A 16,480-nucleotide genomic window follows, 5' to 3' on the forward strand; every position below is an offset into this window, starting at 1 on the left:
GGCCATTGGAGTTCCGTGAACCCATTTTCATGTTCAAGAAACCAGTTTGAGATGATTTGAGCTTTGTGACATGGTGCATTATCCTGCTGAAAATAGCCATCAGAAGATGGGTACACTGTGGTCATTAAGGGATGGACATGGTCAGCAACAATACTCAGGTATGCTGTGGCGTTTAAACGATGCTCACTTGGTACTAAGGAGCCAAAAGTGTGTCAAGAAAATGTCCCCCACACCATTACACCACTACCACCAGCCCGAATCCTTGATAAAAGGCAGGATGGATCCATGCTTTCATGTTGTTTACGCCAAATTCTGACCCTACCATCTGAATGTCGCAGCTGAAATCGAGACTCATCAGACCAGGCAACATTTCAATCTTCCAATCTTCTGTTGTCCACTTTTGGTGAGCCTGTGCGAATTGTAGCCTCAGTTTCCTGTTCTTAGCTGGCAGGAGTGGCACCTGGTGTGGTATTCTGCTGCTGTAGCCCATCTCCTTCAAAGTTTGATGTGTTGTGCATTCAGAGATGGTATTCTGCATACCTTGGCTGTAACGAGTGGTTATTTGAGTTACTGTTGCCTTTCTATTGTCTCAAACCAGTCTGCCCATTCTCCTCTGACGTCTGACATCAACAAGGCATTTTCATCCACACAACTGCTGCTCACTGGATATTTTCTTTTTTTCGGACCATTCTCTGTAAACTCCAGAGATGATTGTGTGAAAATCTCAGTAGGTCAGCAGTTTCTGAAATACTCAGACCAGCCCGTCTGGCACCAACAACCACGCCACGTTCAAAGTCACTTAAATCCCCTTTCTTCCCCATTCTGATGCTCGGTTTGAACTTCAGCAAGTCATCCTCACCATGTCTACATGCCTAAATGCAATGAGTTGCTGCCATGTGATTGGCTGATTAGCTATTTATGATAACAAGCAATTGAACAAGTGTACCTAATAAAGTGGTAAGTGAGTGTGTGTGTGTGTATATATATATATATATATATATATATATATATATATATATATATATATTTCTAACCATTGTAATTTGTTTCCGAGTAAGAGTGAACGGGTCCAAGCACCGAATGCAATGTATATCATCACTATAGTTGTAATTACACATAATACCTATACAGTATCAAGACCTCAAATTTGAAATAGTCTTGTTAATCGATCTGGTCTTAAATCCATATTGCTGGATTTTATTCATACCAGCTGGCATGATTAAAAATTTGGGCCAGTGTTGTATTGTGTAATTGTGCGATTTCTTTGCTAATTATTTTTGCCTTTTTCAATTTTAAGTAAAAAAATATCTAATCTAGCAATACAGTGATCAGTATATTTTGCATTTTACATGACCAATATAAACAAGTGGTCAGAGACTAACTGATTACATGTAATCAGGATTACATAGTTAGATAATAGTTTCGTTATTAATAAGTATTCCCCTTCTCAATTTTTTTTCATATTATCATATTTATTATTTATAACATAAATTATGCTGAATCAGGATAGTTTTAAATATCCTGCTTGTTGTTTTTTAACATGAAAATTCCCGTTTAATCGCTTAACACAAATACCGTGAGGCCACATTTATGCATACCCAGGTGCTATTGTCCACGCCCATCCCTGATGTCACATTAGTTGTTCAATGGAGGTTGTGGTAGGCCCAGACCTAACTTTGAAACACACACATCTTCTCAAATGAGGGGAAGGAAATCCCAAGATCAAATTAATGCCAAGTGCCATGATCCTTTTTCCTCCTGGTCAGGATTAGATGTCTAACCCCTCTGCTTATCTTGCAAGATTAGATATCCATGTTGAAGATATCACCCCCCCGTCATACGCGCGCGGCTCACGGGTCCTGTGTCTGGCCTCAAGCACGTCAGCTGCTGATGTGAATTTTTGATGTAGACGGAAACCAGACGTCTTTTTGCTTTTGTCCGAAATGTAAATGTAATCAACAGGTCCATTTAAGTCAATTTGGAAATGATTGGCCACATATCCCGGAAAATACAACTTAACTGTGAAACGTCAATAATTGACTTAAGAATTAAGAATACTTCTTTTTTTTTTTTCTTTTTTATAATCCATGCACCCAAATTTATCTAGAATATGGTGTTTTGAAATCTTGCAACTCCCAGTGAGTCACAACAATATGGCCGAATGCCGCCCGAGCCCCCGGACAACATGCAGGCACGATTGGTGGACAGATTTTGATCTTTTGACCAGGCGGTCTGGTTTTGCTCTTGCTGGATGTGTTCTGGTCTGTCTATAAGACTCTAAGTAGTCAAAAAAAAGTAAAAAAGAAGAAAACAAACAGTGCACATCATTTAGTGGTGTTTAAAATAGTGTTGGTGGAGCTATGCCTAATATATTATAATATATTATATAATTAATATAATAAACATAAATATAATATAATTCTAATATGTCCTTACTGATATTAGAGCTACATTTGTATTACTGTACACAATGTAGCTGTATTACTGTACACCATGTAATGTAAATTACTATGACCACAGTGCATGTTCATTATATTAAACAATATGTTTTGCCTACACACACACACACACACACACACACACACACACACAGACACAATTATGCGGCTCCACATGTTTCACAAATCCCCATCAAAATAAAGACGGCATCATGGCACATCATGGCAAACCCCTGATTTAGCTTGAGTGCTGTTGCTGAATAACTTAAGTAAAAAAAAGCTCTCTTGAGCCAGGACCAAAGGCCATATGGGTGTATGGCCTTTTGTCTAGGTACCCCGTATCCACCCGGAATTACCTTCTAATAAGGAGTGACACAATTACTACAAAGCCAACATAAACCCTGTCTGGAGTCTGGCCAAAATGGCAACCCTGGCAGTCTTTTGAAAAAAATAAAAAATAAAATAAAAATATATATATCCTCTCGCTCTGTTTGACCTGTGAGCAGGATCTTTCAACTACAAATTAAGATATTTTAAATGTCTCCACCATGTCCGATATTTCTGGCATTAAATCAATTTGGCGTCGCAATTTTTCCTTTTTCCAGTTATAGCCAGATATGACTGAACTATCAATATTTGTCTGTTTATTACGGTCTCATGGATACATGAAAGATCGGTTCAGTCATTTGTCTGAAATGTACTGTAATGTACGTCATATATGTAATTAGATCTGTGTATTGTAGGGATTGAAAACATGTGAAAACATGAAATAGTTCAATGTTCCCAGCTAGCATTCACAGAGCATTGAATGTCAGTAGTTACAGACAGACAAAATAGCCACCACACCTCCTGATATATTCATAGTTGGGACAAATCAGCAGTAGGACAACGCATTGTTGCAACTGCAAATGATTTAGGAAGATCAAAGTTGAAATTATTCTCATGATTTTTCCACTATTTTGTCCACCCCTAGTCCTCTAAAATCAGGTATTCCTGAGCCTGATGAGCATTATCATAGTGGTGGAGACCTAATTCATCTTTGTTTATCAATCGAATGTCCGGCTGTTTGATGTGTTGGTGCATATTGGTGGACGTCTCAATCAGAGGATAAGACGTCTCTATTTACCCAGAGCACTTTTGTAACTACTAACAACCAATCCAATTAAGGCAGAGCACACTTTTATGGGGTGATTGAATGTATCGACAACCAAGGTTTCATGCTCGTCTTCTGAGTGTGTGGCTTTGTTATAGAAACATTCTAGACCATCTAGAGAAGGATTTAGATTCCTTTGGAATCTGGAAAACAGTCAACATGCACAGTCAGCAACGTGTCAATGCACGCCTGACAATTTGAATGAAGTGCGCACCTTCACCAGCGTGTCGTTGCTCATATCTTCAAAACAAAAGGTGTTGAAAATACGATTCAGTCCGAAACCTATTTTCTCCCATGATCCTGATCTTTCAGATGACCTGTTGCAAATTGCGTATTGACATATGTGGTGTATTTGAATTAAAGCTATCATGAGGCACAAGCAAAACATTGAATATGTGTATTTTCACTTTGACCCAGTGACACGGAGCTGAACCTCATCTCTTTAAAACAGCCGCGTTGATAACATGGGCAAATTTCACCTCCCAGAAGTCTGCCTCCTAGGTCTACACAGCTCTACTGCTTTTGCTGGTTTCCTCATGGGGAGGTTTTTTTTTTTTCCCCAGAGTGGAGTTCAGGCAAAATGAAATATTTGTGGAGATTTCACATTCTTTCCATTCATTTCAGGACACTTTTTGGACATTTTATATAAAATGCCTTTTAATTGTTAGGATGTGTTTGTGTCTGTGCGTAAGAGAGAGTGAGGGAGAGAGAGTTATAGAAAAAGAGAGAGATAGAGGGAGGAAGTATTAACTTTTATATATAAAAGTAAGTTTAAATCAAAAATAAAAACAAACGGGAACCATAGGCAATATAACTGAGTATATACATAGGTTAATCAGCCATTATATATATGCTGATATAGGCCAGGCTTAAAATTTAACACAAAATATTATAAAAAAAGAATCCCTGCTCGACATCACTATCCACCAAGGGTTAATGTGCTGTAAAAGGTTAAAGACCCCTGATTTAGATGATCGATTCTTATTCATAATTATGTCATTATGTTCGGTGCAAGTACTTACTGGTAGCACACATCATAGACTCAATCATGAATGATTGAATGATCATGAATTCCTCTTGTAGGAAACTGAACCTTCCGGGTCAGAGTCTCTTTTTTTTTCAAATCCTTTTTCAAATCCTTTTCAATCCTTTTTTTTTGCTGTAGTTTTTATGTTTCCTGTTTCTCTGTCCATCCCCCACCCCCTGACCATGAGAAAAAGGGCTTTTTTAGTCGGTGTGTGTGTGTTGTCATGACTGCTTGCATTTTTGGCCGTATGTGTGAAAATTATTTTAAAAATGACCAAATGGTCACGAACAGAGAGAGAGAGAGAGAGAGAGAGAGAGAGAGAGAGAAAGCACTTCTTTTTATTATTATTTACACATCTCATTATTTAAGGGCTTTGTTGCGCCTGTGTATATTTGAGTTTTGTGTGTGTGTGTGTGTGTGTGTGTGTGTGTGTGTGTGTAAAAGGAAAGAAGACAGTGTAAGTTCTGGCACTGATTCAGCTGGAAGGGCGCCAGCATGACAGCACAGCAGCGGTAGCTCACACATTCTGACGGTATGGCGCTGCACATTTTCACAAAGTTACATCACAGCTACAGTTTGTGGTCTGACTGAGTCAGCCCTCAAACTATAATAAACATCAACGTACTTTCACGCAGCGTCACTCGTAGGCCTGTGCGAGTATGAGAGAAGACTATGCAAGGTAATCAGAGAATGCTTCATGCATTGCAATATCTTATTTGTCCACGCCAGTGATGATAACCCAGTGATATAAAATTATGACCCAGAGATTAAAAAAAAACATTGTTTTCAAAGTTTTTCAATTTACAGTTAAAGTTGGAGACTCGCTGGGGAGGAAGGTGATGTGAGGTAAAAGGTAGGATCGGGTAACCCCCCTACCTCTGCCCCTGCCCCCCAGCACCTTCCCCGGACCCTTCAACCAAATCTTTCCTCCTGACAGCCAAAACAAAACAAACGTTCTTTCGAGAGTAGCCCGCAGATAGAGCAGGAATGCTGCCTGGCCTCTCAAAGCTGTGCGTTGAAATGATTAAATCACATCTTTTAAAGGGAGTTGAGAGTATTTCAATGAACCATCCTCTTGGGAAAAGTGATTGATTAATGATGTGGAAGTGCAGGCATTGCGAACAGCTCCCCCTACTGAGGGATTAATAATAAGACAATATGGCACATTTAATTGTGTGTGTGTGTGTTAAGTGTGTGTGTGTGTGTGTGTGTGTGTGTGTGTGTGTGTGTGTGTGTGTGTGCGCGCGCGTGCACAAGCACGCTGGGGGTGTGCTCGAGCTTGCCTGCAAATGCAGGTCAAGTCAAGGCATTTCGGGGGGGGGGGCTTTGCAGAATGCAGTAAACTTGAGGCTAAAGATGCACTTACAGCCCACCCATACACACACACACGCTCATGCGTCGTTTTAATCGACATATTGCTGTTTCAGCCCATGAAAAGTCTGCTAGTGATCTTTTGGATGACGATTGGTGGTAAAATGTGGTAGTTACTGTGATTAAACGTTTAAACTTGAAATATGCCATCAGTACAGGAATTGTCCTTAGTGGAAGTGGAAATGAATGTGTCAACATGACCTAAAACAGTGAGAGGATTTGGATTTGCTCTTTACGCATCACAAACATCAAGAGCAAAAGGTACTATGACAGCAGACGCTGTGAGTTCTGCCGCTGCCATCCAAGTCAAAAGGGAATACAACACAAACAATTAATGGTTTTACCGCTTCCTGCTGGCAACCTACTGTAGCCAACATTATGCTTTTGATGCACTGTGCGATTGTAAAAAAAGTAGTTCTAAATAAAATGTCATGTTACTGTTACACGTGTGACTATGGAGATTTAACTAGTTTCTTTAAGCACAGTGAGAGTCTCTCAGTCTGTCGATAGTAACGCGTTCAGCGAGGTTGTGCTATGAACGGTTGGCATTATGGCATGAAGGCCTCTGTACCCTTGCTACCTAGACCCAGTGCAGTAGCAGGGGGTAACTCCTTTAAAAGGCGTTGCTCCATAGCAATTCTTTACCAATGTCCAATTAGCAGGAGATCTGCGCAGAACCTGTGTGAGGTCTACACTATGCTAGCTGTCACATTCAAGTCAAAGGGGTGCGTCTGTTCATTTATATTTAATTGATTTTGGTCTCTTCCTCACCTTTGTTTCGGTGTGCTTGTTTAGTGGTCACGCACGCTCACCACTACGTCGACATATTTGGTGGTGCTCCATACGCCCCCGTGATCGATCCATCCCCGCTGCGTTTTTACCTTTCCAGATAACCCACTCCCAGTTCGGACCCCCCCCCCCCCAGACACACACACACCACGTCGCATCTCCCCACTTCCACCCACTCCCTCTTACCCCCTGCAGCTCTTTAGCGAGTGCCGACCTGCGCTGGGCCTTTTAACGCTGGGGACAGCAACTACACTTCTAAATGATCATGTTATTATGTCAGGGGGCCTCTCGTCCACAGTGCCCCACTGATTCCAAAGGTCATCCCTCTGTATTCTGGCATTGATCGGGCCAGCGCTGTTGAACACAGCTCTGGCCGTTATTGAAAGTGACACATTTCCATCATCTGTGTCTGGATAAGTGCAGGGCATTTAAAAGCCTCTGTGAATAAGCCAGGGTCAAACAGAATTAATGGACATGGCCAGTAAAGGAACTTTGGCAGCGGTTCCAGGCATAAAGACGATACCTTGCTGAAAATATTATCTAGACGCAGTGTTCCCCAAAATCTGGTCTGTGTTCCCCTGGTGGACCGTGAAGGTACCTCAAGGGCAGGTGGGCCGCCAGAGGTAATTTACAATAAATAAATAAAACGTTTTTAATTTTCAATTTTGTCATTTGTAATAGAATTTTGCAAGTCTGAAATTACCATAAATATTTATAATGAAAATACACAGAAAATAAGGAGTCTACGAGTTGTGCCCCACTTCCCATACTGTTTTTAGTTTTATTTGGAGGAACGGGACAACAGAGAGACGTGTCCGGATGCTAACGATTCACACATATAAAAATATATTTATGATTTCCCTTATTTGTAATTCCTCATTGAAATGTTATCCCTGTGCATTTCGTAAGCTTCTATCTGTTTTGTCCTGTAATGCACACTGAGTGAAAAAAAAAAAAAAGAAAAACCGGTTTCTGACTGATCATTCGACTCGTTGACTTTCAGGGGGCAGCCCTATATAAATCAAAGCCATGGGATTTAATTATTTGTTTTCCTTCATTTTTCTGGCTTATTTTTGATCCGGATTGTATCTTATATATATATATATATATATATTATCTTATACAGGTACAACTCACTTAACGACCGAGTTCCATTCCTAGGACCAGGTCGTTAAGCGAATTGGTTGATAAGCGAGGACCCCTGTTATTTCACGGTAAGGGGGCGTGGCGAATGCAAACGCTAGTGTAGTGAATACTGACAGACTGCGGGAACGAGACTGAGACTGAGAACGGTGATGCACGGTTAGATGCTTGATGCTGAGACGGTGCGCTCGCGCGCGCAGCGGTTTTTTACGCAGCGCACAATACAGACTGGTCAGAGAGCTGGTTGTAAGTCTGAACGGTCGTTAAACAGGAACGTCGTTAAGTGAGGAGTACCTGTATATATTTAAGGTTTGGGTGAGCTGCAGAATATTTTCAGATTTCATATTGGGCCACGGCATTGTTAAGTTTGGGAATGGCTGATCTAGTGTATAGATATACAGGTTTCTGTCTCTATCATTTTAAGTTTGGGAGTCCCTGGTTTTCATCACCAATGTCTCGGTCGTGTTATTACAGTATTTTCTTTATGGACTATAATTCCTCCCTTTGGCAAAATGCGTCACCTCAAAGATAGTTTGCTATTGTTTAGTTTAGACAGTTTGACAATCCCAAGTGTTGAAAGAGTAATGACCATTTATTTATAGCTGACGTTGCCTTACCTTTCAAAGTCTCCCGGGTGTAACAAAAGCTATTTGTGCCCCTCGTGAACAAAAAACTGCTTTTTCCCACTGATTGTTCTAGCACTAAGTGTGCTCTTCCACGTCTTTGTGCTGGACATCTCGGATCAGTGGGCGCAATCTAACAACGCACAAAGCCCCAAGGTTGTTCTGGCAAGGGCTTGAAGGAACTCTTTCACTTCGCCACCAACCTATACCTCCATGCACCGAACACTGAAAAGATTTTCCATCTCCCATTGATCTGGCGTGTTGTGGGTTGTTATCGGAGTTGTTTTCCATTTGCCGCCATGAAAGCCGATGGCTAATTGAACCGACCTCTTGTTTCTGTTGCCATGCAGCTATATGAACTGGACAACGATGAAAAGCGCAAAGAGTTTCTCGACGACCTCTTCAGCTTCATGCAGAAACGAGGTAAGTGCGGAAATCTGCGGTTTTGCCAGAACAGTGTAGTTCAAAATAAATGGCAGTCCAATGAGAGTGAGGAGTGAACCAGAACTATAAGAGTAATGAAAATAGGGAGTCACTGATAGCTTTATTTTGGGGGTGGGGGTGAATATGAGTACTGAGTTGGTGTTGAGTTTAGGTATTAGAGCATTTCTATGAGTACGAGTAAAGGTGCTGGTATCGCTCTTTCTGTACTTTAGTGAAACTAACAACAGATTTACCTGCTGCTTTTTAAAAGTTAAATTAGAGATTAAGCGTTAAGTGTCATGCATTTGGTAATTAAACACTGACTTGCGTGCCTGTTTTACAGCTCCCTGTTTGTAGCCACACTGACATACAAAAGCTGTTTAAATGGGATAGAACTGAGTGGAGGGCATGGAGGGCACAACCTGGCATTCACAAGGCACCATCATGACACAATGAATTCCCCAGTTTTATTGGTCCACCAAAATACTCTTCAAGTGTTTTCCTGCGGTGAGGGTTTGTCTCTTTGCGTTGTGTTCTGGCAGCCGGTTTTATTGGGGAAATTAGTTTATGTTCAGGTCCTTGCCTCATAAAGGACAGTTAACCACGCTCAGGGACTTTCGACCCATCTGTCCCGTCTGATCACTAGGCTATCCTGAAAACAAATCCATTTTGGGTCACGCAGTGGGGTGTTGCGTATCTGGAAAGTGCCAGTGTACTCTCAACAGAACCTTTCCAGCAAAAATAAGACATTAACTACAAAGAAGCAAACAAAAACACAGTGTTTTGAGTAACCATGTGGTGAATGTGTGAGCCTTCCAGCTCAGATTTAACAATTTAATATTTTTTTATTTTTTCAATCTTTAGCAGGGAAGTAAGTTTCTCATTAGTAAAGCATTCTGCCAGATTGTCCTTTGAACAGTTTTAAATGATGGGAACAACCATTTTAATTCAGCCTGGTATTTAAATTGGCTCAGAGCTTTTCCCCAGTCTTGAACCACTACTTTGACGAGTGATGAGCCATTCAAAATAGAAATCTTTTTGTTTTGTACCTTTAGCTTAAATGGATTTCTTGGAAGACACTCTTTGAATTATTTGAACTAAAAAACTTAAATTTAAACTAGTTACTAGTTATAACTAATCTGTTATATCCCATTCAGGTTAGTGGGATCCAGATTTTAAAGGGCACTGCCTAACAGGTCTTATTAGATGACAGCAGTTGAAGTGTAAACAACGTGACACGTGAAGACACGTGTAAATGATCTGTTTGAGTGGCTTGGAGTGACACAATTGTTGGTTTAACGTTACAGCTGTAGTACAGCCGAAGCTTTGAGAGATAATTAATCTATTGTTAGGTTAGGTGATGAATAGACTATAGATTATTTGCGAGCAGAGAAGCCAATTATTTATCATTACATTTGCATTTACAATTAAAATTTGTGTTCGCAATTTCCTGAAGCTAAAACTGCTAATATAAAATTGTTGAGATTGATTGAGATTGATTTGTTTCATAAGCTACTTTCACACATGCACTGCAACCCTGAAATTATCTGGACATACCTGAAGGAGCTGTATGTGTGAACGCAAATGTCCGGATCAGTTGGACCGAACATTAACCAGACTTTATCCAGCCAGCACCCTTGTACAAAGTCTGCGTAATGTCCGATTGAGCAGTATGTGTAAACAGAGCAGGTGATTGTCTGGAGAATTCACAGTGAGTGAGTGGGTGTTGATGATGTCTCTATGCGCCAGTTGCATTATAGAGACAACACATCAACACACCCACTCGCCAAGGGTGAAGAAGGGTCGTAGTGTAGCTGCTTCATTCTCTCTTCTGTTTTCCTTTACATTCCTTTCCAGTCCTTCATTTATAATCAAACAAGACTGGTTCTTGGTTCTTGGGGTGATGATATAGTTTAGAGATAGTCACTTGGGATTAGAGACAGTAAAGATTTCTGTTGAAACGTTCAATTAGCAATTGATTTTGGACTTAGTGGGGGAAGATATTGCCACTACATAGCAGATCCCCAGCAGCTACATCTCCACTCCACCAGTCTTTGACAACCCTAATCAGAGTGGACTGGTCCAATTGTCCCCGATCAATTTCCTTTCTCAAACCATCACTGTCATATTGCAACACCAACCAAATGTCAGACAGTTTGACACAAAATTATACATAAGCTGGCTAATTAACCCTATCCTAGCATAAAAAACATTTCAACAAAACCTTGCAAAACCCTTGTTGTCAATAGTAGTAGTAGTTTATAGTAGTGGTTGGTGAAACACTGGGGAGCTGAATTTAAAATTCTTAATCACGCTGTGTTCACTCTCAGATGCTAGCCAGGATTTTTTCCTAAAGATATTTTGTAAAATTACTGATAAATGCAACCCACGTATGCATGGAGAATCCCTTTAATTTGGGCTTTTTATGAATTCGCAAAAAGATGTATGTGTTTTGAACATGGGGATCTTCGAATTGGTCAAGGGGCACACTGAAAGTGACTTGAGGGATAATGGTGTCCGTGGTCTGTGATCTTGGACTTCAAAGCACAGATCATTTGAAATTCCTCCAGCCAAACTTGCACGGACGTGACAACAGGAGACCAGGGTTCTTTTATTGTTCATGTGTTGTGTTGTGTTGTGGCTTGGCAGAAACAGAGTATATGTCTATGTAAAATATCAGTTATGTACATACAGTATATGATATACCAGTACGGCAATAGAATGGCCCTTACCTGACTCAATTACAGCTGACCTGATCTGGTATGGTCTGGTGATAATCTTGACAGCTGAAGTTGCCGTGATCTATTTGCCTGTGTCCAGGCAGTGTGATTTGGCATACACATCAACTGCTAGCCAACTGTGCATCGAGAACCGTAGTGCAACCATCCTCGGTTCCCAGAATGTATGGCCTTTGGTACGTCTCCAGGCTTGTGCCTTTAAGTCTTAAAGTTCACAAAACAGTCTGCAATGAAACTGAATGAAAAATGAATGTGGATTTATGTTAGATGTTGCATTATATACTGCGCTCAGAATCTTAAAACTTCAACTTGCAGGGCACAATGTCTCACTTATTCACCGCCGCTTACATGCATCTTTGCTGTTAAACATAACTTCAATCAGTTGAGCAGTGCAGACTGGAGCCTGGAGTCAGGCCGTGTCTAAATCCAGCTGTACGCCCAGCAGATGAAAGGTCATTGATCAGAGACACTTTATTTATAACTCCAGGCCCCGGCCTGGGTTACAGCGGAACGCAAAACCTGAAATGAATAGATACGCAACATACCTGTATGTGAGAGGGGAGGCGGGTGCATATTTCAGTAACATATACTGTATTTATACATTGCACTGACCTGTCTACCCCCCATGTCTACCCAGGTCAGCTCTCTTTTCCCTTTACTGTCTAACATGCTTTCATAAAAAAGAAACCTCTCTCTAACTCGACTAGTACTACTTGTTCGCAGACAGTGTTTAGCTGGCTGTGACTGTGACATACAGTTGGTTTGATACTGTGACAAATATACTTATTGTAAGTCACTTTGGACAAAAGTGTCTGCTAAATGACATAATGTATTGTAATATGTAATATAAATTGTTGCCATTTTACATTGCGTTGCCAGAATAAGTAATGGCGTCAACGCAAAAGATTCAGGATTAATGGTAGGCGTTCCACACGACAGGTAGGAGAGGCAAGTTGATTTGTGCAGCACATTTCATACACCTCCACAACTGCTTGACAGGCAAGACATTAATGGCATTTAATATCTTCTTCTTTCGGCTGCTCCCGTTAGGGGTTGCCACAGCAGATCATCTGCCTCCACCTTCTGTTCTGTGCATCTTCCTCCATTACACCAACCGCCTGCATGTCCTCCCTCATCACATCCATAAACCTTCTCTTTGGCCTTCCTCTTTTCCTCTTGCCTGGCAGCTCCATCCTCAGCATCCTTCTCCCAATGTAACGTTCATCTCTCCTACACACGTGTCCAAACCATCTCAATCTCGCCTCTCTCACTTTTTCACCAAACTGTCCAACCTGCGCTGTCCCTCTAATGTACTCATTCTTAATCCCGTCTTAATCCTCTAAAGGCATTTAATATAAATGCCGTAAATGTTACTCAATTATATTTTTGGGTCGAAGACATTTCTAAGGTAATATACAGTTTCTGTCTGCATTTTGGTCTGAATAAGGGATGTATGGGATGTGCATGTGTGTCTGACCATCACTCCTCACTGAGCATAGACTCCTCTTGACCATACTTTGAGTTGCTATTTTTTGTGACTTTTGTGACAATTTCTCCCACAGCGCATGTTTTACCACAAAGCAGCTGTATTTTGACAAAGGACAAATGATAATTGTCTGCGATGACAAAAAATATTTTATTCAGCAATTCATTTCAGTGCACAAGATCACAAAAAAAATCAAAACGACATAATCACAGAACTAAGAAATAAGAAATGTTTATAAAATATGATTGTATATATGAGGCAGCAAGTGAAAAGTCAGTTCTTGAAGTTGATGTGTTGGAAGCAGGAAAAATGGGCGAGCATATCTGTGGAGCGAAGTCTAGCCCGTCTGGTCCGATTCCACAGAAGAGCTACTGTAGCACAAATTGCTGAAAAAGTAAATGATAGAAAGGTGTCAGAACACACAGTGCAGCTTGCTGCGTACGGGGCTGCATAGCCGCAGACCGGTCAGAGTGCCCATGCTGACCACTGTTCACTGCCGAAAGCTACAATGAGCATGTGAGCATCAGAACTGGACCATGGAACAATGGAAGAAGTTGGCCTGGTCTGATGAATCATATTTTCTTTTACATCATGTGGATGGCCCGGTGCGTGTACATCATTTACCTGGGGAAGAGATAGCACCAAGATGCACGATGGGAAGAAGGAAGCCGGCAGAGGTAGTATGATGCTCTGGGCAATGTTCTTCTGGGTAACCTTGGGTCCTGGCATTCATATGGATTTTACAATAGCCCGTTTCTACTGGCAATATTGGTGACTTGTGGGAAAAGGAGCCAGTGTCGATTTTCCATAAAAGTTGTTCCGTAAATTTCCTCAACTCTCATGCCGATACAGCTGTGAATGGAAGTTTGTGTGAATGGAAGCAGTAACATTGCCATAAAGTAAGGTTGGAGCGTCAGATTTTTATGAATAGTTATTTCGTACAAAGTTATTTGTTTTCGGAAAGAAAAAAAGTCTGATCAGATTCGTGGAGCTCGAGTGCAAAGACAAGAAACTGAAACACGTCCAGTCTATACTCTAATATTACCAAAAAAAATTCATTGTAATTTCAGGGAGAGGTAGAACAGGTTGGTAGAACAGGTGTAGGACAGGTTGTAATTGATCAAACAGATTTATTATTATTATTATTTATTATTATTATATATATATATATATATATATATATATATATATATATTTTATTTTTTATTTTATTTTTTTTATTTTATATATTTTTTAACCTGTGCTGTCAGCATTCTGGGCATACAACACAGAGTATTTGTAAGCCATTGCATCCAGTGCAAGTGGGGTTCAAGTTCTCAACCTGCAATGCAATGTGGGGGATGGTGGCTCAGGAGGTAGAGCTGGTGTTCTAGTGATCTAAAGGTCGCTGGTTCGATCCCAGGCTCCTCCTGCTAGCATGCTGTAGTGTCCTTGAGCAAGACACTTAACCCCTAATTGCTCCTGATGGCTGCGTCCGTCAGTGTTTGAACAATTGTAAGTCGCTTTGGATAAAAGCGTCTGCTAAATGACTAAATGTAAATGTAATGTAATGTAATGTGTTGGAGTTCTCCCCAGTGAACGAGAGGGTCGCATCTATGCGACTACAAGTTGCTAAGGGGAAAGCACTGACTGTTGTGTGTGCTTATGCACCGAACACCAGTTCAGAGTATTCGGCCTTCTTGGAGTCTCTGGGTGGCGTCCTGGAAGGAGTTCCATCTAGGGACCCTATAGTTCTACCGGGAGACTTCAACGCTCACGTGGGCAACGATGGAGAAACCTGGAAAAGGGTGACTGGGAGGAACAGCCTGCCTGATCTGAATCCGAGTGGTGCTTTGTTTTTGGACTTCTGTGCTAGTCATGGATTGGCCATAACGAACACAATGTTTGAGCATAAGGTGGCTCATAAGTGTACGTGGTATCAGACCACCTTAGGTCAAAGATCGATGATCGACTTTGTGGCCGTATGTCTTGGACACTCGGGTGAAGAGAGGAGCAGAGTTGTCAACTGATCACCACCTGGTGGTGAGTTGGATCAGATGGCAGGGGAGGCTGCCAGACAGAGCTGGTAAACCCAAATATGTTGTGAGGGTGAACTTAGAACGCTTGGTGGATGCCCCTGTCCGCGAGGTCTTCAACTCCCACCTCCATAAGAATTTTTCGCGCATCCCGGGGGAGATTGGGGACATGGAATCCGAGTGGGTCATGTTCAAAACCTCCATTGCAGAGGCGGCTGCTAGGAGCTGTGGTCGGAAGGTAGTCGGTGCCTGTCACGGCGGTAACCCAAGAACCCGGTGGTGGACACCAGCGGTGAAGGAAGCCGTCAAGCTGAAGAAGGAGGCCTTTCAGGCTTGGCTTGCCCATGGGTCTCCCGAGGCAGCAGACAGGTACCGGCAGGCTAGAAGGGCAGCGGCTTTGGCAGTCACTGAAGCAAAAACCCGGGTGTGGGCGGAGTTCGGGGAGGCTATGGAGAAGGACTTTCGGTTGACCTCAAGGAAGTTCTGGCAAACTGTTCAGTGACTCAGAAAGGGAAAGCAGGCTTTGGCTCAGACTGTGTTCAGAGAGGAGGAGAACTGCTGACCCGGACCGGGGATATTGTCGGGTAGTGGAAAGAGCACTTTGAAGAACTCCTGAACCCAATATATCCTCAGGGGAAGAGGCAGAGTCTGAAGACTCGGGGGAAGTCTCGTCCACATGCCTGGCAGAGGTCGCTGAGGTATTCAAAAAGGTCCTCGGTGGCAAGGTGTCCGGGGGTGGATGAGATTTGCCCTGAGATGCTGAAGGCTCTGGACATTGTTGGGCTGTCTTGGCTGACACGCCTCTTCAGTGTTGCGTGGATGTCGGGTACAGTACCTCTGGAGTGGCAGACCGGGGTGGTGGTTCCCATTTTTAAAAAGGGGGACCGGAGGTTGTGCTCCAATTATAGGGGTATCACACTGCTCAGCCTCCCTGGGAAAGTTTACTCCAGGGTGCTGGAAAGGAGGCTCCAGCCGATTGTCGAACCTCAGATTCAGGAGGAGCAATGCGGATTCCGGTCTGGACGTGGAAAGGGGACCAGCTCTTTACTCTTGCAGTGGACCAGCTGCACGGTTGCTGGAGGGGGTTGTGGGAGCTTGCCCATCCAGTCTACATGTGTTTTGTGGACCTGTAGAAGGCTTTCAACCGTGTCCCTCGGGGGATCCTGTAGGGGGTACTGAGGGAGTATGGGGTACCAGGGCCATTGGTACGAGCCATCTGGGCCTCGTACAACCAAAGTGAAAGCTGTGTTCGCATTCTCGGCACAAGGTCAAAC

At 42.2% G+C, this 16,480-nt stretch overlaps 1 protein-coding gene across 1 annotated transcript in view; it reads left to right on the forward strand.

Moving 5' to 3' along the window:
- arid3c (AT rich interactive domain 3C (BRIGHT-like)) overlaps positions 1–16,480 on the forward strand; it is a gene marked incomplete at its 3' end in the record, with an annotated part of 82,354 nt that overhangs the window by 38,657 nt on the left and 27,217 nt on the right. Inside the window, 1 exon segment of the mRNA XM_080004332.1 lies at positions 8,895–8,967. Within this exon segment, the coding sequence (XP_079860458.1) occupies positions 8,895–8,967 (73 nt within the window).

This window comes from Zeus faber, assembly GCF_960531495.2.
Source record: "Zeus faber genome assembly, chromosome: 7".
Taxonomy (NCBI): Eukaryota; Metazoa; Chordata; class Actinopteri; order Zeiformes; family Zeidae; genus Zeus; species Zeus faber.